General features: G+C 33.7%; 1 protein-coding gene across 5 annotated transcripts in view; it reads left to right on the forward strand.

Annotated features, from left to right (window-relative positions):
* The window catches only part of LOC116040060 (dipeptidyl aminopeptidase-like protein 6), a 260,883-nt gene that overhangs the window by 235,404 nt on the left and 2,353 nt on the right, over positions 1–23,126 (forward strand). For all 5 annotated transcript variants that reach the window (XM_031285298.2, XM_031285297.2, XM_035998076.1 and 2 more), the window contains 7 exons: positions 364–433; positions 1,542–1,736; positions 2,304–2,358; positions 2,885–2,984; positions 3,907–3,965; positions 4,070–4,142; positions 4,248–4,321. In XM_031285298.2, the coding sequence (XP_031141158.1) occupies positions 364–433; positions 1,542–1,736; positions 2,304–2,358; positions 2,885–2,984; positions 3,907–3,965; positions 4,070–4,142; positions 4,248–4,321 (626 nt within the window). The remainder of the gene's footprint in view (positions 1–363; positions 434–1,541; positions 1,737–2,303; positions 2,359–2,884; positions 2,985–3,906; positions 3,966–4,069; positions 4,143–4,247; positions 4,322–23,126) is intronic.

The raw sequence follows: 23,126 nt of genomic DNA on the forward strand, positions 1-23,126 counted from the left end.
GGGAAATCAATGGAACGGCTGGCGCAAAGCGGTTTTGCCGCCTATCGTGTAGGCGGCTTTAGGAGGGTTTCAACCCTCAGGCTCAATGCTGTAAAGTAGAGAAAAGTGTGATGTTTTAATTACATTATAATTTAGCAACACATCAATTTGGCTTCCTTTTCTAGCAGCTGGGGATGAGACTTTTCACTCCTACATACTTTTGTCGTATCACACTTCATCATTTACAAGCACCAAATAAAAAAAAGTAATTTCAGTTGTATTTATGAAAAAATTAACAATCAAGCATAACATCCCAACTTCTATAATCCTCCATGATTTACTGTATTGTGTTTTGGATAACAGCTGTTTATATCTGCATTACAGCCTTGTCGATGCAGATCCTCAAACCTGCCGGCTTCCAGGACAGTGGACACTATCCACTGCTCCTGCTCGTGTATGTATGAGCACATGTTTTCACGCACTTGTCTACAGTACATTTGGTGCACACACAGAAAAAAGTATGTGTCCGTAAGCAGCGGTGACCCTACATGGCTGTCCTCATCAATGGAGACTTTCTGGACAGAGTTTTAACCAGGCATATTAATCTACAGACACACTGCTTTATCATCCATCTCAGCTTGATAATAATTACACAGTGAATGAGGAAACTTACCCTTCTGTCCACCCTGTTCTTTCATCAGCATGGCCTGTCTTTCACTCTGCAGCTCAACTCTGAGATTTTCAGAATGTGGCCTTTTGTGCTCTGCCTGCCTCTCAGTTTTCACTCAGTTTAATCACCTACAGATCCTGAATAATCAGACAGTAAGCAGAGGGTATCTGCAATCATAATATGTATTTTAAATATATCAAGTTTCAATGTTTGGAGGAAGTTATGTCTGCTGCATGCTTTCTTTCATCCCTGTATCGCTACTCTGTACTGCTGATGATGCAGTATCTTCCCTGCGTAGTGCAGCTCACTGCCAGCTCACAGAAACTTTAAATTACAGATACAGATACCCAGAATAAGTAGTACACACTAGAGCTGCAAAGAGTTATTGATTAATTTATTAATTGTCAACTATTAAATGAATCGCCAACTAATCACCGATTAATTGGGGTTGAGTCATTTTGTTTATGAAAAGAAAGTAAAGATTCTTTGATTCCAGCTTCTTAAATGTGAATATTCTCTAGTTTCTTCACTCCTCTGACAGTAAACTGAATATCTTTGAGTTGTGGACAAATCAAGACATTTGATGACATCTTCCTGGGCTTTGTTAACCCCTGATAAACAATTTTCCTTTTTTGACATTTTATAGACCCAAAAACTAATCGATTAATCGAATGAAAACAATCATCAGTTGCAGCCCTAGTACACACCCAAAAACATAAATTATGATTTAAAAGCAATGTTCATGCAAATAGGAGGAGATAATGCTTTGTACCAACATGGACCCAAAGAGAAACAAGCTCATCATCAACCAACTTTTATTTAGATATGAGAAGAAAAAAAGCATTGCATTTACCAGTCCTGATTTCACTGGTCTGGTTGTCTTTGTGTGCAGCGATGGGACACCTGGTGGCCAGATGGTGGCGGAGCAGTTTCACATGGACTGGGCCACGGTGCTGGTGAGCAGCTTCGGTGCCATCGTGGTGCGTTGCGATGGAAGAGGCAGTGGCTTCCAGGGCACCAACCTGCTGCACCGGATTCAGAAGAAACTGGGGGTGTACGAGGAACAGGATCAGAAGGAAGCACTCAAGTATGTGATATTTTCACCTTGTCTTATTAAAGATTTAATAGACATTGGAGTAAACATGCAATAAATAGCTACTTGGGGGCCAGTGTTCACTGTTGTCTGAAAATTAAACAAAACATCTATTTTAGAAGGTGCATTCAAACACCAGTGGCATGCTCTATCTCACCACAAAATGGGGTTTCCAATCGATGTCCTGGGGGCTTTATCGGTTGATATTTTCAGCATTTAGAAACAGTCAAAGTGCGAAATAAATGATACCATTTCCTATGGCTTATGAAACAGTATCAGTGTTTGCATAAAGCCACGTATTTTCCCAAAAAAATGAACATCTCAATCAGGATGAATTGGCCCATTTGGAAATCAATTAAAATCTGTTTAAAATAAGTGGTTTAAACCTTTAAATTGCTATTCAACAAATCAGCAAACATTACTTACTACTTTTTATTTTTAGCACTGATGCTAAAAACATCTTGTATGTATTAGCCACGGTTGCGTGTTAGTGAGAGAGTGTATATAAAAGTTGAAATAGAAATGTTCTTCCTAACTAGAACCAATGTTTATCTTTTGCAGTTTTATTTTGAAAGAGCCTTACGTTGACAAAACCAGAGTTGGAGCTTTTGGAAAGGTAAGAATAGTCTCCCTGTGTACAGCCATGCACCATATTATATAAGATCACCATGTTTGTAGCGCTGCTGTCCTAGTAGAAACCAAATAGCTCTAGAAAGTGGTTTCAGAAAAACAGCCCTGTTTTGAGTTTTGTGACGATGCATTTTCCAGCTGATTCAAGAGGCTTTTTAAAGAGTTTATTTAGCTTAAGAAGGAGAAATGTCTCAACGCATAAAGGAACACTTCATCCTTCAGTTTATCACAAACAGTCAAAATCAACACATTTGGAGTTACATGATTTTTACTGGACAGGAAGGTGGTGAAAAACACATCTGAAAAGTAACTAAAGCTGTCAGACAAAAAAGAAAAAAGTGGAGTAAAAAGTACAATATTTGCCTCTGAGGTCAAGTGGAATAAAAGTATAAAGTTGCATAAAATGAAAGGGCAAGTACCTTAAATAGTATGTACTTAAGCACAGTAGTTGAGTAAATGCACTTAGTTACATTCCGCCACTGGTGATAACATGCCCGTTTGTTGTACCTCAGGTGTATGGCGGCTATGTGACCAGCCTTTTGGTCAGTGGCGAGGAATCCCCTGTAAAGTGTGGCGCTGTCCTCTCACCCATCACAGACTTTGAATTATACGGTAAGCTGTCTGTTTGCAGAAATTTGTTTTATCTGTATACAGGTCTCTGTGTATGTATGTAGATATATACTGTATATATATATATTTTTTTTTTTATTTTACCAGGGAAAAAATCACATTGAGATTAAAATCCCTTTTACAAGTGAGCCCTGGCCAAGAAGGCAGCACATAAAAATACACTTTAACATACAATAAATAACAGACAGAGGGATGGACAGCAATAATAAATAAGAAAATAAAAACAGAAAATCACAATATATAGTCTATGCTGTATGTAGAAACACATACAGTATATCTGCACAATCATTTAGGCCCATGCAGTGCTATCAAGAAGTATTCAAAAGGAAAAAGAGATTGCAAATGTAGCACCTTGACCCATGCAGCGGAGTTGTTTTTCGTGACTGTGTTATACATGTATGTGCTCTGTGTGTTAGGAAAAAAAAGAGCTTGTTCACTTGAGATAACAGTGCCAGATAAAGTCAACAACACCAGCCTCACCTCAGCTACCAAAGGAATGAAATGTGTGAGATGTAGAATTATGTGTATGCCGGAAAACGAGAGACGGTGCTCTTGTAGCTGCACCGAGTCAGGAAACTGTAAATTAAGGAAGAGCTTGGCGTCCCGGTGTGACTGATTTCCCATCAATTTGATTTCTCTCGCTTTTTGCCAGAGGGGGTGAGAGACATGCTATGACACTATATAAGTTTGGAATTGCAAACGAAAACAGTCCACAGCCGCTCCAAGACTAAAGAATATGTAGATTTGTGAATATATTTGAATATCAAGAGAAAAACCTTAAAAAGTGTACTTTTTGCTTCAAAATGACTCAGAAATGACTCATCACTCTGGTTATTAATATGACGTTTTGATTAGATTTTGATGTCAAAGCAAAGCATTAATTGAAACCACCTTTCCCCTGTAGCTTCTGCATTTTCAGAGCGTTATCTTGGGCTGCCTAAACCTGATCCAAGGGCGTACACAGTAAGATTTAATTGCAATTGTTAAAAGTTCAAATTCCAGTTGTGATAATTATTGTAGCATCTCATTTGATCTAATTTGTTACTGTGTGTCTCATTACTCCTCAGATGGCTAATTTAGCACACAGAGCATCTCAGTTCATGGATAAGAAGTTTCTTATTATTCATCCAACAGCTGATGGTAGGACACGGATGTTGTGTGTACATCTTTTTTTTTTTTTTTAAATCTTACATGAAGCAAAAAGATCTCTGACATTTTGGCATATATATTGTTATATTTTCCCAGAAAAGGTCCATTTCCAACATACAGCAAAATTCATCGCTCAGCTCATCAATGAAAAGGCCAACTATACTTTACAGGTATGTGGTTTTACTTTCTCCCCTTTGTAATTACAACCGCTGCTGATCCAATTTCCCTGCCTCGTTCAGTTATTCTCCAACCTCTGGGAGGTTTGTGATCCCAGTGGGATCCCACAGCAGGCAGAGGATTAGCCCTCACAATGCCTTCATTCCACATAATGAGATTATGAGACCTTCTTGGGCATCCTGTATTAACACCAGGACTAATCCAATTAGGATTCAATGTACTGCAGCTGAGTGTTCATCGGAGCTTATTACTGACCGGTAGACGGGTTACTGTACACGCATGCATTAACCTGGTTTCTCAAAGCTCTAATTGGCTTTAGGTCAATATGTCAACTTGATAACTCAGTTAAAATATCCCTGTTAAGCTTATACTCCACAAATGTATTATGAGTCTGATGTAGGGCTAATTAATTAGTCAATCCAAGAAAGTTAATGATAAAAAGGTTTTTATTTTCCATCATTACATCCCTTTTTGGTTTTGAACAAAACAAGACTTCACCTTGCAATAGTATTTTCAAACATTGAATAACTTTAAAGGATGAGTAAACTGAAAATCAAAGGATTAATAATTATTACAATTGTAATAAAATTGCAATCCTAGACTAATTTTAAGATGTATTCAGAGATTAAATGGGTTATTGACAGTGATGGAAAATAATTATCACAATCATCAGCAGTACAATGCTGCTTGAACACATGACTACAGGGTATATGCAGAGATCCCTAAAAATATATAGAATAACTTTTTAAAGACAATTTTCCATTTTCAACAACAGTCAAACAATGACATTTTGATGACTTTGTTCAACATACTATAATATGATGTTTTGATTACTTTTTATGATCAACTACACTATGTTGTTTTTATGACTTTTAATGACATACTGTACTATTTTTATGTATTTTTATGGGTGTTTTCTACATACTATACTATGACATTTTTTGACTTTTAATGACATACTATGCTATGACTTTTTTATGACTTTTTTTCAACATACTATATTATGACTTTTTTGACATAGTATACTATGAACTTTTTTTTACTTTTTTTCAACATTTTTTTGTTGTTTTAATGACATAATATACTATGACATTTTAAGGACTTTTTCCAACATACTATACTGTGACTATTTACTTTTTTCAACATACTATACTATGATGTTTCTTTTACTTTTTTCGACATAGTATACTGTACTATGAATTTTTTATGACTTTTTTCCATAAACTATACTATGAAGCTTTTTATGACTTTTTATGTCAAACTACACAATGACATTTTTTGAACTTTTAATGACACTGTACTATTATTTATGACTTTTTTCTATATACTATACAATGACTTTTTATGACATACTATAACATGATTTTTTAATAAATCTTTTCTTTTTTTCTAATTTAGTATACTATGACGTTTTATGTCTTTTTTTGACATGCTATACTATTACTTTTTTTGATGTATTTTTTTGGACGTTTTAATGACTTTTTTTCGACATACCATATTATGACTTTTTCGACATACTATGACTTTTTTTGCCTCTCCGGGAACCATCACCTTATCGTGGTGGAGAGGTTTTGTGTCCCTATGAACCTGAGGGCTGTGTTGTCTGGAGCTTTGTGCTCCTGGTAGGGTCTCCCAAGGCAAAGTGGTCTCAGGTGAAGGGCCAGACAAAGAATGGTTCAAAAACCCTATGAGTGACCGAGGAAGAGATGGAGTGACCCTGCCCGGAGGAAGCCCGGGGCCCCCGTCTGGAGCCAGGCCCAGATGGAGGGCTCGTCAGTGAGCGTCTGGTGGCCGGGTTTGCCACGGAGCCCGGCTGGCACAGCCCGAAAAAGCTACGTGGCACCTCTCTCTCCAACCCATGGGCCCACCACCTGTGGGAGGAACCGCTGGGGTCGGATGCACTGCCACATGGGTGGCAGTGAAGGTCAGGGGCCTCGACGGACCAGACCCGGGCAGCAGACGCTGGCTCTGGGGACGTGGAATGTCACCTCTCTGTGGGGGAAGGAACCGGAACTGGTGCAGGAGGTGGAGCGCTACCGGTTAGATCTGGTGGGGCTTACCTCTACGCACAGCCTCGATTCTGGAACCATACTCCTGGATAGGGGTTGGACTCTTTTCTTCTCCGGAGATGCCCAGGGTGTGAGGCGCCGGGCGGGTGTAGGGATACTCACAAGCCCCCGGCTGAGCGCCGCTACGTTGGAGTTTACCCCGTTGGATGAGAGGACCTACGCCTGCGGGTTGTGGGGGGGACAACTCTGACTGTTGTTTGTGCATATGCACCAAACAAGAGTTCGGAGTATTCGGCCTTCTTGGAGACCTTGAGTGGAGTCCTGTATGGGGCTCCAGTGGGGGACTCCATAGTTCTGCTGAGGGACTTCAACGCGCATGTGGGCAATGATGGAGACACATGGAGAGGTGTGATTGGGAGGAACGGCCTCCCTGATCTAAACCAGAGTGGTTGTTTGTTGTTGGACTTCTGTGCTAGTCATGGATTGTCTATAACAAACACCATGTTCAAACATAGGGATGCTCATAAGTGTACTTGGTACCAGAGCACCCTAGGCCAAAGGTCAATGATTGATTTTTATAATCGTTTCATCTGATCTGAGGCCGTATGTTTTGGACACTCGGGTGAAGAGAGGGGCAGAGCTGTCAACCGATCACCATCTGGTGGTGAGTTGGGTCAGGGGGTGGGGGAAGACTCTGGACAGACCTGGTAAGCCCAAACAGGTAGTGCGGGTAAATTGGGAACGTCTGGAGGAGGCCCCTGTCCGACAGACTTTCAACTCACACCTCCGGCGGAGCTTTTCGTGCATCCCTGTGGAGGCTGGGGGCATTGAACCCGAGTGGACAATGTTCAAAGTTTCCATTGCTGAAGCTGCAGCAAGGAGCTGTGGTCTTAGGGTCTTAGGTGCCTCAAGGGGCGGTAACCCACAAACACCGTGGTGGACACTGGTAGTCAGGGAAGCCGTCCGACTGAAGAAGGAGTCTTTCCGGGATATGTTAACCCGGAGGACTCCGGAGTCAGTTGCAAGGGCCCGAAGGGCTGCAGCCTCTGAGGAAGCGGGGAACCATCCAAGCTGTGTGCAGTAAGGATGGAAAGCTGTTGACCTCAACTGAGGAGGTAATAGGGCGGTGGAAGGAGCACTTTGAGGAACTCCTAAATCTGACTAATACGCCCTCTATGGTAGAGGCAGAGCTGGAGGATGATGGGGGATTGTCGTCAATTTGCCTGGTGGAAGTTGCTGAGGTAGTTAAACAACTCCACAGTGGCAAAGCCCCAGGGATTGATGAGATCCGTCCAGAAATGCTTAAAGCTCTGGGTGTGGAGGGGTTGTCTTGGTTGACACGCCTCTTCAACATTGCGTGGAAGTCTGGGACGCTGCCTAAGGAGTGGTAGACCGGGGTGGTGGTTCCCCTTTTCAAAAAGGGGTACCAGAGGGTGTGTGCCAATTATAGGGGTATCACACTTCTCATCCTCCCTGGTAAAGTCTACTCCAAGGTGCTGGAAAGGAGGGTTCGGTCGATAGTCGAACCTCAGGTTGAAGAGGAACAATGCAGATTCCGTCCTGGTCGTGGAACAACGGACCTGGGAGTATGCCCAACGGGTCTACATGTGCTTTGTGGATCTGGAGAAGGCGTATGACCGGGTCCCCCGGGAGATACTGTGGGAGGTGCTGCGGGAGTATGGGGTGAGGGGGTCCCTTCTCAGGGCCATCCAATCTCTGTACGACCAAAGCGAGAGCTGTGTCCGGGTTCTCGGCAGTAAATTGGACTCTTTTCAGGTGATAGTTGGCCTCCGCCAGGGCTGCGCTTTGTCACCAATCCTGTTTGTAGTATTTATGGACAGGATATCGAGGCGTAGTCGGGGTGGCGAGGGGTTGCAGTTCGGTGGGCTGGGGATCTCATCGCTGCTTTTTGCAGATGATGTAGTCCTGATGGCATCATCGGCCTGTGACCTTCAGCACTCACTGGATCGGTTCGCAGCCGAGTGTGAAGCGGCTGGGATGTGGATCAGCACCTCTAAATCGGAGGCCATGGTTCTCAGCAGGAAACCGATGGAGTTCCTTCTCCAGGTAGGGAATGAGTCCTTACCCCAAGTGAAGGAGTTCAAGTACCTTGGAGTCTTGTTCGCGAGTGAGGGGACAATGGAGCGGGAGATTGGTCGGAGAATCGGCACAACGGGTGCGGTATTACATTCAATTTATCGCACCGTTGTGACGAAAAGAGAGCTGAGCCAGAAGGCAAAGCTCTCGATCTACTGGTCAGTTTTTGTTCCTACCCTCACCTATGGCCATGAAGGCTGGGTTATGACCGAAAGAACGAGATCCAGGGTACAAGCATCCGAAATGGGTTTCCTCAGGAGGGTGGCTGGTGTCTCCCTTAGAGATAGGGTGAGAAGCTCAGTCATCCGTGAGGAGCTCGGAGTAGAGCCACTGCTCCTTCGCGTCGAAAGGAGCCAGTTGAGGTGGTTCGGGCATCTGCTAAGGATGCCCCCTGGGCGCCTCCCTAGGGAGGTGTTCCAGGCACGTCCAGCTGGGAGGAGGCCTCGGGGAAGACCCAGGACTAGGTGGAGAGATTATATCTCCAACTTGGCCTGGGAACGCCTTGGGATCCCCCAGTCGGAGCTGGTTAATGTGGCTCGGGAAAGGGAAGTTTGGAGTCCCCTGCTGGAGCTGCTACCCCCGCGACCCGAGACCGGATAAGCGGACGAAGATGGATGGATGGATGACTTTTTTTGACATGCTATACTATGAATTTATTTCCACATACTATACTGTGACTTTTTTCGACGAACTATACTGACTTTCATGACATTTTTCGACATACTATACCATGACGTTTCATGACTTTTTTCGACATATCAAATTACATTTTTTCAACATACTCTGACTTTTTATGAGTTTGTTTCATACTATAATTTTACTTTTTTATTACTTTTTCGACATACTATACTGTGACTTTTTTGTGACTTTTTTCGACATACTATGACTATTTTCGACATACAATATATACTATGATTTCTTTTTGACATACTATACTATGTCAACTAAAATGGCGCCGCAGACGGTCGACTCTGTGTGTTGGTGCGCGTTGTTTTGTTTTGTGTTTTAACTTTTAGTTTTGTTCTGTTTAACTTCTTATTTTAGAGAATGTGTGACATGCACCTACAACACCAAAACAAATTCCTTGTATGTGTAAAAAACGTACTTGGCATAATAGACTATGACGTTTTAATGACTTTTTTTCAACATGCTATACTATGACTTTTTTTGTGATTTTTTTGACATACTATGCTGACTTTTTATGACATTTTTCGACATACTATACTATACTATGACTTTTTTGACATACTATGCTGACTTTTTTTATATACTATGCTGACTTTTTATGACATTTTTCGACATACTATACTATGACTTTTTTATGACATTTTTCGACATACTATACTATGACTTTTGACTTTTGTCAACATCCTATACTACGACTATTTTCGACATTACTATACTATGACATTTTTTGACATACTATACTATGACTTTTTTGTGACTTTCGAAATACTGTACTATGACTTTTTTGACATACTATGCTGACTTTTTGTGAAATTTTTCGACATACTATACTATGACTTTTTTGTAACTTTTTTGACATAATATACTATGATTTTTTTTTTTACTTTATTTGACATACTATGCTAAAACCATTTTCGACATACTATACTATGACTTTTTTATGACCTTTTTTCAACATGCTATACTATGACTTTTTTTTTACTTTATTCGACATACTATGCTACAACCATTTTCGACATACTATACTATGATTTTTTTTTCGACATACTATACTATGACTTTTTTATGACCTTTTTTCAACATGCTATACTATGACTATTTTATGACCTTTTTTCAACATACTATACTATGACTTTATTTTACTTTTTTGGACATACTCTACTATGACTTTTTTCAACATACTATACTATGACTTTTTTTTCGACATACTATACTATGACTTTTTTATGACCTTTTTTCAACATAGTATTTTATGACCTTTTTCCGACATACTATGCTATGACTTTATTTTACTTTTTTTGACATACTCTACTATGACTTTTTGACTTTTTTCAACATACTATACTATGACTTATTTGACTTTTTTCGACATACTATACTATTACTTTTTTGGACTTACTATACTATGACTATTTTACGACCTTTTTTCGACATATTATACTATGACTTTATTTAACTTTTTTTGACATACTATACTATAACTTTTTTCGACATACTATACTATGACTTTTTGACTTTTTTCAACATTCTATACTATGACTTTTTTCTGTTTTTTTTCGAGATACTAAACTATGACGTTAATTGACATACTATTAAATGACTTTTTTCGACACACTGTACTATGACTTTTTTGTGACTTTTTCGACATACTGTACTATGACTTTTTTGACATCCTATACTATGACTTTTTTGACATACTATGCTGACTTTTTGTGAAATTTTTCGACATACTATACTATGACTTTTTTGTAACTTTTTTGACATAATATACTATGACTTTTTTTTACTTTATTCGACATACTATGCTAAAACCATTTTCGACATACTATACTATGACTTTTTTGTAACTTTTTTGACATAATATACTATGACTTTTTTTTTACTTTATTCGACATACTATGCTACAACCATTTTCGACATACTATACTATGACTATTTTTTCGACATACTATACTATGACTTTTTTATGACCTTTTTTCAACATACTATACTATGACTTTATTTTACTTTTTTGGACATACTCTACTATGACTTTTTTCAACATACTATACTATGACTTTTTTTTCGACATACTATACTATGACTTTTTTATGACCTTTTTTCAACATAGTATTTTATGACCTTTTTCCGACATACTATACTATGACTTTATTTAACTTTTTATGACATACTCTACTATGACTTTTTGACTTTTTTCAACATACTATACTATGACTTATTTGACTTTTTTTCGACATACTATACTATGACTTTTTTGGACTTACTATACTATGACTATTTTACGACCTTTTTTCGACATACTATACTATGACTTTATTTAACTTTTTTTGACATACTATACTATAACGTTTTTTCGACATACTATACTATGACTTTTTGACTTTTTTCAACATTCTATACTATGACTTTTTTCTGTTTTTTTTCGAGATACTAAACTATGACGTTAATTGACATACTATCAAATGACTTTTTTCGACACACTGTACTATGACTTTTTTATGACATTTTTTGACATACTGTACTATGACTTTTTTGACATACTATACTATGACTTTTTTGACATACTATACTGACTTTTTATGACATTTTTCGACATAATATACTGTGACTTTTTTTTTCCTTTATTCAACATACTATACTACGACTATTTTCGACATACTATACTATGATTTTTTTCGATATACTATACTATGATTTTTTTCGACATAGTATACTATGACTTTTTATTACTTTTTTTGACATACTATACTATGACTTTTTATTACTTTTTTTCGACATACTATACTATGACTTTTTTCGACATACTGTACTATGACGTTTTTGACATACTAGGCTGACTTTTTATGAAATTTTTCGACATACTATACTATGACTTGTTTTCGACATACTATACTATGACTTTTTATTACTTTTTTTGACATACTATACTATGACTTTTTTCGACATACTATACTATGACTTTTTTGTGACCTTTTTTCAACATGCTATACTATGACTATTTTATGACCTTTTTTCAACATACTATACTATGACTTTATTTTACTTTATTCGACATACTATGCTACGACTATTTTCGACATACTATACTATGACTTTTTTTTCGACATACTATACTATGACTTTTTTATGACCTTTTTTCAACATAGTATTTTATGACCTTTTTCCGACATACTATACTATGACTTTATTTTACTTTTTTTGACATACTCTACTATGACTTTTTGACTTTTTTCAACATACTATACTATGACTTATTTGACTTTTTTCGCCATACTATACTATGACTTTTTTAGACTTACTATACTATGACTATTTTACGACCTTTTTTCGACATACTATACTATGACTTTATTTGACTTTTTTTGACATACTATACTATAACTTTTTTCGACATACTATGCTGACTTTTTATGACATTATTCGACATACTATACTAGGACTATTTTTGACATACTATACTATGATTTTTTTCGATATACTATACTATGATTTTTTTCGACATACTATACTATGACTTTTTATTACTTTTTTTGACATACTATACTATGACTTTTTATTACTTTTTTTGACATACTATACTATGACTTTTTATTACTTTTTTTCGACATACTATACTATGACTTTTTATTACTTTTTTTGACATACTATACTATGACTTTTTTCGACATACTGTACTATGACGTTTTTGACATACTATGCTGACTTTTTATGAAATTTTTCAACATACTATACTATGACTTTTTTGTGACCTTTTTTCAACATGCTATACTATGACTATTTTATGACCTTTTTTCAACATACTATACTATGACTTTATTTTACTTTTTTGGACATACTCTACTATGACTTTTTTCAACATACTATACTATGACTTTTTTTTACTTTATTCGACATACTATGCTACTACTATTTTCGACATACTATACTATGACTTTTTTTTCGACATACTATACTATGACTTTTTTATGACCTTTTTTCAACATAGTATTTTATGACCTTTTTCCGACATACTATACTATGACTTTATTTTACTTTTTTTGACATACTCTACTATGACTTTTTGACTTTTTTCAACATACTATACTATGACTTATTTGACTTTTTTCGACATACTATACTATGACTTTTTTCGACATACTGTACTATGACGTTTTTGACATACTATGCTGACTTTTTTGTGACATTTTTGACATACTATGCTGACTTTTTATGAAATTTTTCAACATACTATACTATGACTTTTTTGTGACCTTTTTTCAACATGCTATACTATGACTATTTTATGACCTTTTTTCAACATACTATACTATGACTTTATTTTACTTTTTTGGACATACTCTACTATGACTTTTTTCAACATACTATACTATGACTTTTTTTTACTTTATTCGACATACTATGCTACTACTATTTTCGACATACTATACTATGACTTTTTTTTCGACATACTATACTATGACTTTTTTATGACCTTTTTTCAACATAGTATTTTATGACCTTTTTCCGACATACTATACTATGACTTTATTTTACTTTTTTTGACATACTCTACTATGACTTTTTGACTTTTTTCAACATACTATACTATGACTTATTTGACTTTTTTCGACATACTATACTATGACTTTTTTGGACTTACTATACTATGACTATTTTACGACCTTTTTTCGACATACTATACTATGACTTTTTTCGACATACTATACTATGACTTTTTGAGTTTTTTCAACATTCTATACTATGACTTTTTTCTGATTTTTTTCGAGATACTAAACTATGACGTTAATCGACATACTATTAAATGACTTTTTTTGACACACTGTACTATGACTTTTTTATGACATTTTTTGACATACTATACTATGACTTTTTTGTGACTTTTTCGACATACTGTACTATGACTTTTTTGACATCCTATACTATGACTTTTTTGACATACTATGCTGACTTTTTGTGAAATTTTTCGACATACGATACTATGACTTTTTTGTGATTTTTTGACATACTATACTATAACTTTTTTCAACATACTATACTATGACTTTTTTACTATTTTCGACATTCTATACTATGACCTTTTTTTCGACATACTATACTATGACTTTTTTAAGACCTTTTTTCAACATAGTATTTTATGACCTTTTTCCAACATACTATACTATGACTTTATTTTACTTTTTTTGACATACTCTACTATGACTTTTTGACTTTTTTCAACATACTATACTATGACTTATTTGACTTTTTTCGACATACTATACTATGACTTTTTTCGACATACTATGACTTTTTGAGTTTTTTCAACATTCTATACTATGACTTTTTTCTGTTTTTTTTCGAGATACTAAACTATGACGTTAATCGACATACTATTAAATGACTTTTTTCGACACACTGTACTATGACTTTTTTATGACATTTTTTGACATACTATACTATGACTTTTTTGTGACTTTTTCGACATACTGTACTATGACTTTTTTGACATCCTATACTATGACTTTTCTGACATACTATGCTGACTTTTTGTGAAATTCTTCGACATACTATACTATGACTTTTTTGTGACTTTTTTGACATACTATACTATGACTTTTTTGACATACTATGCTGACTTTTTATGACATTTTTCGACATAATATACTATGACTTTTTATTACTTTTTTTGACATACTATACTATGACTTTTTTCGACATACTATACTATGACATTTTTGACATACTATGCTGACTTTTTATGAAATTTTTCGACATACTATACTATGACTTTTTTGTGACTTTTTGACATACTGTACTATGACTTATTTGACATACTATACTATGACTTTTTTCGACATAATATACTATGACTTTTTTTTACTTTATTCGACATACTATGCTACAACCTTTTGACTTTTTTATGACCTTTTTTCAACATGCTATACTATGACTATGTTATGACCTTTTTTCAACATACTATACTATGACTTTTCTCGACATACTCTACTATGACATTTTTAACTTTTTTCAACATGCTATACTATGACTTATTTGACTTTTTTCGACATACTATACTATGACTTTATTTTACTTTTTTTGACATACTATACTATGACTTTTTTCGACATACTACACTATGACTTATTTGACTTTTTTCGACATACTGTACTATGACTTTTTTGACATCCTATACTATGACTTTTTTGACATACTATGCTGACTTTTTGTGAAATTCTTCGACATACTATACTATGACTTTTTTGTGACTTTTTTGACATACTGTACTATGACTTTTTTTACATACTATACTATGACTTTTTTGACATACTATGCTGACTTTTTATGACATTTTTCGACATAATATACTATGACTTTTTTTTTTCCTTTATTCGACATACTATACTACGACTATTTTCGACATACTATACTATGATTTTTTTCGATATACTATGATTTTTTTCGACATACTATACTATGACTTTTTATTACTTTTTTTGACATACTATACTATGACTTTTTTCGACATACTGTACTATGACGTTTTTGACATACTATGCTGACTTTTTATGAAATTTTTCGACATACTATACTATGACTTGTTTTCGACATACTATACTATGACTTTTTATTACTTTTTTTGACATACTATACTATGACTTTTTTCGACATACTATACTATGACATTTTTGACATACTATGCTGACTTTTTATGAAATTTTTCGACATACTATACTATGACTTTTTTGTGACTTTTTGACATACTGTACTATGACTTATTTGACATACTATACTATGACTTTTTTCGACATAATATACTATGACTTTTTTTTACTTTATTCGACATACTATGCTACAACCTTTTGACTTTTTTATGACCTTTTTTCAACATGCTATACTATGACTTATTTGACTTCTTTTGACATACTATACTATGACTTTTTTCGACATACTATAAAATAAAATAAAGTCATACTGTACTGACTTTATTTTACTTTTTTTGACATACTATACTATGACTTTTTTCGACATACTATACTATGACATTTTTGGACATACTATGACTTTTTATGACTTTGTTTCAACGTACTATATTACTTTTTTATTACTTTTCCGACATACTAAACTATGAATTTTTAATGACTTTTTCGACATACTATACTATGACATTTTTCGACATACTATACTATGACTTTTTATGGCTTTGTTTCAACGTACTATATTACTTTTTTATTACTTTTCCGACATACTATAAATTTTTAATGACTTTTTTGACATACTATACTATGACTTTTTTCTACATACTATATTATGACTTTTTGACTTTTTTCAACATACTATAGAATGACTTATTTGACGTTTTTCGACATACTATACTATGAATTTTTTCGACATACTATGACTTTTTTATGACCTTTTTTCGACATACTATACTATGACTTTTTAATGACTTTTTTCGACATACTATATGATGACTATTTTCGACATACTATATTATGACTTTTTTTCGACATACTATACTATGACTTTTTTCAACATACTATACTATGAAATTTTTGACATACTATACTATGACTTTTTTTCCGACATACTATACTATGACTTTTTTATGACTTTTTTGTACATACTATACTATGACTTTTTTGGACATACTATACTAAGACTTTTTTCGACTTACTATACTATGACTATTTTATGACCTTTTTTCGACATACTATACTATGACTTTATTTTACTTTTTTCGACATACTATACTATGACTTTTTTGGACATACTATACTAAGACTTTTTTCGACTTACTATACTATGACTATTTTATGACCTTTTTTCGACATACTATACTATGACTTTATTTTACTTTTTTCGACATACTATACTATGACATTTTTCGACATACTATGACTTTTTATGACTTTGTTTCAACGTACTATATTACTTTTTTATTACTTTTCCGACATACTAAACTATGAATTTTTAATGACTTTTTCAACATACTATACTATGACTTTTTGACTTTTTTCAACATACTATACTATGACTTATTTGACTTTTTTCGACATACTATACTATGACTTTTTTGGACTTATTATACTATGACTTTTTTATGACCTTTTTTCGACATACTATACTATGACTTTATTTTACTTTTTTTGACATACTATACTATGACTTTTTTCGACATACTATACTATGACTTTTTTATGACATTTTTCAACATACTATACTATGACTTTTTTTCGACATACTATACTATGACTTTTTTCTGCTTGTTTTTCGAGATACTAAACTATGACGTTATTCGACATACTATTAAATTACTTTTTTTGACATAATATACTAGGACTTCTTTATGACATTTTTCGACATACTATACTATGACATTTTTTGACATACTATGACTTTTTATGACTTTTTTCAACATACTATACTATGACTTATTTGACTTTTTTTGACATACTATACTATGACTGTTTTGGACTTACTATACTATGACTTATTTGACTTTTTTCGACATACTATACTATGACTTTTTTGGACTTACTATACTATGACTTTTTTATGACCTTTTTTCGACATACTATACTATAACTTTCTTTTACTTTTTTTGACATACTATACTATGACTTTTTTTGACATACTATACTATGACTTTTTTCGACATACTCTACTTTGACTTTTTGACTTTTTTCAACATTCTATTATGACTTTTTTCTGCTTTTTTTCAAGATACTAAACTATGACGTTATTCGACATACTATTAAATGACTTTTTTTGACATACTATACTATGACTTTTTTATGACATTTTTCAACATACTATACTATGACTTTTTTATGACTTTTTTCGACATACTATACTACGACTATTTTCGACATACTATATTATGACTTTTTTTTTTTGACATACTATACTATGACTTTTTATTATTTTTTTCGACATACTAAACTATAACTTTTTTCCGACATACTATACTATGTCTTTTTAATGACTTTTTTGACATACTATACTATGAACTATACTATACTTTATTTTTACATACTGTGCTATGACTTTTTTATGACTTTTTTGTACATACTATACTATGACTTTTTTGGACATACTATACTATGACTTTTTTGACTTTTTTCGACATACTATACTATGACTTTATTTTACTTTTTTTGACATACTATACTATAACTTTTTTCAACATACTATACTATGACTATTTTGACTTTTTTTGACATTCTATACTATGACTTTTTTCTGCTTTTCTTCGAGATACTAAACTATGCCGTTATTCGACATACTATTAAATGACATTTTTCAACATACTATACTATGACTTTTTTGCACTTACTATACTATGACTATTTGATGACCTTTTTTCCACGTACTATACTCTGACTTTATTTTACTTTTTTTTGACATTCTATACTATGACTTTTTTCGACATACTATACTATGACGTTTTGACTTTTTTCAACATACTATACTATGACTTCTTTGACTTTTTTCGACATACTATACTATGACTTATTTGACTTTTTTTGACATACTATACTATGACTGTTTTGGACTTACTATACTATGACTTATTTGACTTTTTTCGACATACTATACTATGACTTTTTTGGACTTACTATACTATGACTTTTTTATGACCTTTTTTCGACATACTATACTATAACTTTCTTTTACTTTTTTTGACATACTATACTATGACTTTTTTTGACATACTATACTATGACTTTTTTTGACATACTATACTATGACTTTTTTCGACATACTATTCTTTGACTTTTTGACTTTTTTCAACATTCTATTATGACTTTTTTCTTCTTTTTTTCAAGATACTAAACTATGACGTTATTCGACATACTATTAAATGACTTTTTTCGACATACTATACTATGACTTTTTTATGACATTTTTCGACATACTATACTATGACTTTTTTGACTTTTTTCGACATACTATACTACGACTATTTTCGACATACTATATTATGACTTTTTTTTTCCGACATACTATACTATGACTTTTTATTATTTTTTTCGACATACTATACTATAACTTTTTTCCGACATACTATACTATGTCTTTTTAATGACTTTTTTGACATACTATACTATGAACTATACTATACTTTCTTTTTACATACTGTGCTATGACTTTTTTATGACTTTTTTGTACATACTATACTATGACTTTTTTGGACATACTATACTATGACTTTTTTGACTTTTTTCGACATACTATACTATGACTTTATTTTACTTTTTTTGACCTACTATACTATAACTTTTTTCGACATACTATACTATGACTTTTTTTCGACATACTATACTATGACGTTTTTGACTTTTTTTGACATTCTATACTATGACTTTTTTCTGCTTTTCTTCGAGATACTAAACTATGCCGTTATTCGACATACTATTAAATTACATTTTTCAACATACTATACTATGACTTTTTTGCACTTACTATACTATGACTATTTGATGACCTTTTTTTGACGTACTATACTCTGACTTTATTTTACTTTTTTTTGACATTCTATACTATGACTTTTTTCGACATACTATACTATGACTTCTTTGACTTTTTTCGACATATTATGCTATGACTTTTTTCGACTTACTATACTATGACTATTTTATGACCTTTTTTTGACATACTATACTATGACTTTTTTATGACATTTTTTAGACCTACTATATTATGACTTTTTTTCGACATACTATACTATGACTTTTTTATGACATTTTTCAACATACTATACTATGACTTTTTTTCGACATACTATGACTTTTTGACTTTTTTTGACATTCTATAATATGACTTTTTTCTGCTTTTCTTCGAGATACTAAACTATGACATTATTCGACATACTATTCAATGACATTTTTCAACATACTATCCTATGACTTTTTTGGACATACTATACTATGACTTCTTTTTGACATACTATGCTATGACTTTTTTGGACATAATATATTTTGACTTTTTTAGACATAATATACTATGACGTTTTTATGACTTTTTCAACATACTATGACTTTTTTTGACTTTTTTCAAACTTACTATGCTATGACTTTTTCCGACACACTATATATTTTTTGTGCTTTTTTTGGAGATATTATACTATGTTGTCATTCGACATACTATTATGACTTTTTTGCCTTTTTCGACATACTGTACTATGACTTTTTTTACTTTTTTCGACGTACTATACCATGACTTTTTTTCGACATACTATACTATGACTTACTTTTTTTGCCATACTATACTATGACTTTTTTATGACTTTTTCGACATACTGTACTATGACTTTTTTGCCATACTATACTATGACTTTTTTATGACTTTTTCGACATACTATACTATGACTTTTTTTGATCCCTTTTTCGACATACTGTACTTTGACTTTTTTCGACATACTATACTATGACTTTTTATTACATACTATACTATGACTTTTTCGACATGCTATACTATGACTTTTTTTTTACATATTTTTTTGACGTTTTTATGACATAATATACTATGACGTTTTAAAGACGTTTTCGACATACTATATTATGACTTTTTATTACATACTATATATACTATGACTTTTTTGACATACTATACTTTGACTTTTTTTAACCTACTATGCTATGACTTTTTATGACTTTTTTCGACATAGTATAATTTGACTTTTTCGACATATTATACTATGACTTTTTTATGACCTTTTTTCGACATATTATGACTTTTTTTTGACTTTTTTCGACATACTATACTATGACTTACTTTTTTTGAAATACTATATTATGACTTTTTTCGAACTTACTATGCTATGACTTTTTCCAACATACTATACTATGACTTTTCTTAACTTTTTTTGCCATACTATACTATGACTTTTTTATGACTTTTTCGACATACTATACTATGACTTTTTTTGATCACTTTTTCGACATACTGTACTTTGACTTTTTTCGACATACTATACTATGACTTTTTTTGATCACTTTTTCGACATACTGTACTTTGACTTTTTTCGACATACTATACTATGACTTCTTTATGACTTTTTCGACATACTATACTATGACTTTTTATTACATACCATACTATGACTTTTTTTTACATACTATACTATGACTTTTTTCGACATACTATGCTATGACTTTTTCGACATACTATACTATGACTTTCTTTTACATACTACACTATGACTTTTTAATGACATACCGTTATGCAATGCCCCCAAGTCCCAAGTAGCCACAGAGACAGTGGTAACAATCTGGTTTATTTATAGTCCCATAGGAACACAGGGGGAACAAAACACCACTGACCATAAGAAAATAAACAAACAAGCCAAAATACAATCACTAATCTTGTTAACCCTTTTTTTCAGCCAGTTTACTTTAGTTAAAAAAATAGGCAGGCCACCCCTACTACCTCCAGCAGAAGTAAACCATCAGATAGATAGACAAACGAAAAACAGTTAAGACAGAATAGTGCAAGGAATCACAATCAAAAAAGTATGTCCTATAAACATGTGCATGCATACAGTGTGCAGATTGGTAGTTATTATAATTATATTTATAAAAAGATAGCATTTATATTGCACTTTGCCAGAGTTGCAGAAATACTATTCACTTAGTGAGTCTGTAGGATCTCAGCAGTCTATGACAAATTGGGGATAAAATAAAAAATGTGATGTCCACCAGCAGGAATGACCTCCTGTGCCGCTCGGTGAAACACCTCGGGGGTATGAATCTTTGGCTGAAGACTCTCCTCTTCTCAACCAGCATGTCGTGGAGGGATGGGGGATGTTGTTCAGGATGCTAACCAACTTCGACAGCATCCACTTCTCTGTCACCACCTCCAGAGAGTCCAGCTCAACTCCTCCACTCACTGATCTGGCCTGACTAACTTGTTGAGCTTACTAGTGTCTCTGATCTGCAGTATTCTGTTGCAGATGTTGAAGCCTCTTGACCCTTTTTGTAGAGGGCCTCTGGGTTCCATCCCACTGTAGCCTGTTGTCCAGGTGCACTCCAAGGTATTTATAGGAGTGAGTCACCTCAACATCATCCCATTCGATGGATGCAGGAGTCAGAGAAGGCTTATTGCTGCGGAAGTCCACTGCCAGCTCGTTTGTCTTGTTGCAGGTGGTTCCGTTTGCACCGTCCAAAAAAGTAGTCCACCAGTCCTTTGTAATTCCTCTTCCTGTTGTCAGCTGATACACCCCACAATTGCAGAGTCATCTGAAAACTTTTGCAGGTGGCATTACTCCTTGTTGTGTCTGAAGTCAGAGGTGTAGTCCCCTGGGGTCCATCAATATAGCAAATGCTATGCTTAGCCTTTATGGGGTGCCGCCGTCCGGTTGTCTCCTCGTCCTGGCATACACCTATTTGCATACACACAGAAAAAATCATTGAAAAAATATACTAATTATACTATGACTATTTTCCACATAGCATACTGTGACTTTTTTAAGACATATTTAAACTATTACTTTTTTCGACGTACTACAGTATGACGTTTTTATGGATGTTTTTGACATACTAAACTTTTTATGACTTTTTTCGACATAATATACTATGATGTTTTTATGGATTTTTTCGACATACTATAATATGACTTTTTACGTCACAGTTTTTGATGTTTTTATGACTTTTAATGAAATACTGTACTATGACTTTTTTATGACATACTATGAATGTTTTTTTTCTTTTTTTCCCGATATTTTACAATATGTTTTGACTTTTCTTTCGACATACTATACTGTGACATTTTTATGGACTTTTTTGACATACTATACTATGTCGTTTCTTTTACTTTTTTTCGACATAGTATACTATGAATTTTTTATGACTTTTTATGTCAAACTACTCAATGATGTTTTTAGGAGTTGTAATGACATACTGCACTATGACTTATTTATGACATACTATAATATGATGTTTTTTTGACTTTTCATGACATATACTATGACTTTTTTTGACATACTATACTATGATGTTCGTATTACTTGTTATGGCATACTATG

This window comes from Sander lucioperca, chromosome 23, assembly GCF_008315115.2.
Source record: "Sander lucioperca isolate FBNREF2018 chromosome 23, SLUC_FBN_1.2, whole genome shotgun sequence".
Classification (NCBI taxonomy): domain Eukaryota; kingdom Metazoa; phylum Chordata; class Actinopteri; order Perciformes; family Percidae; genus Sander; species Sander lucioperca.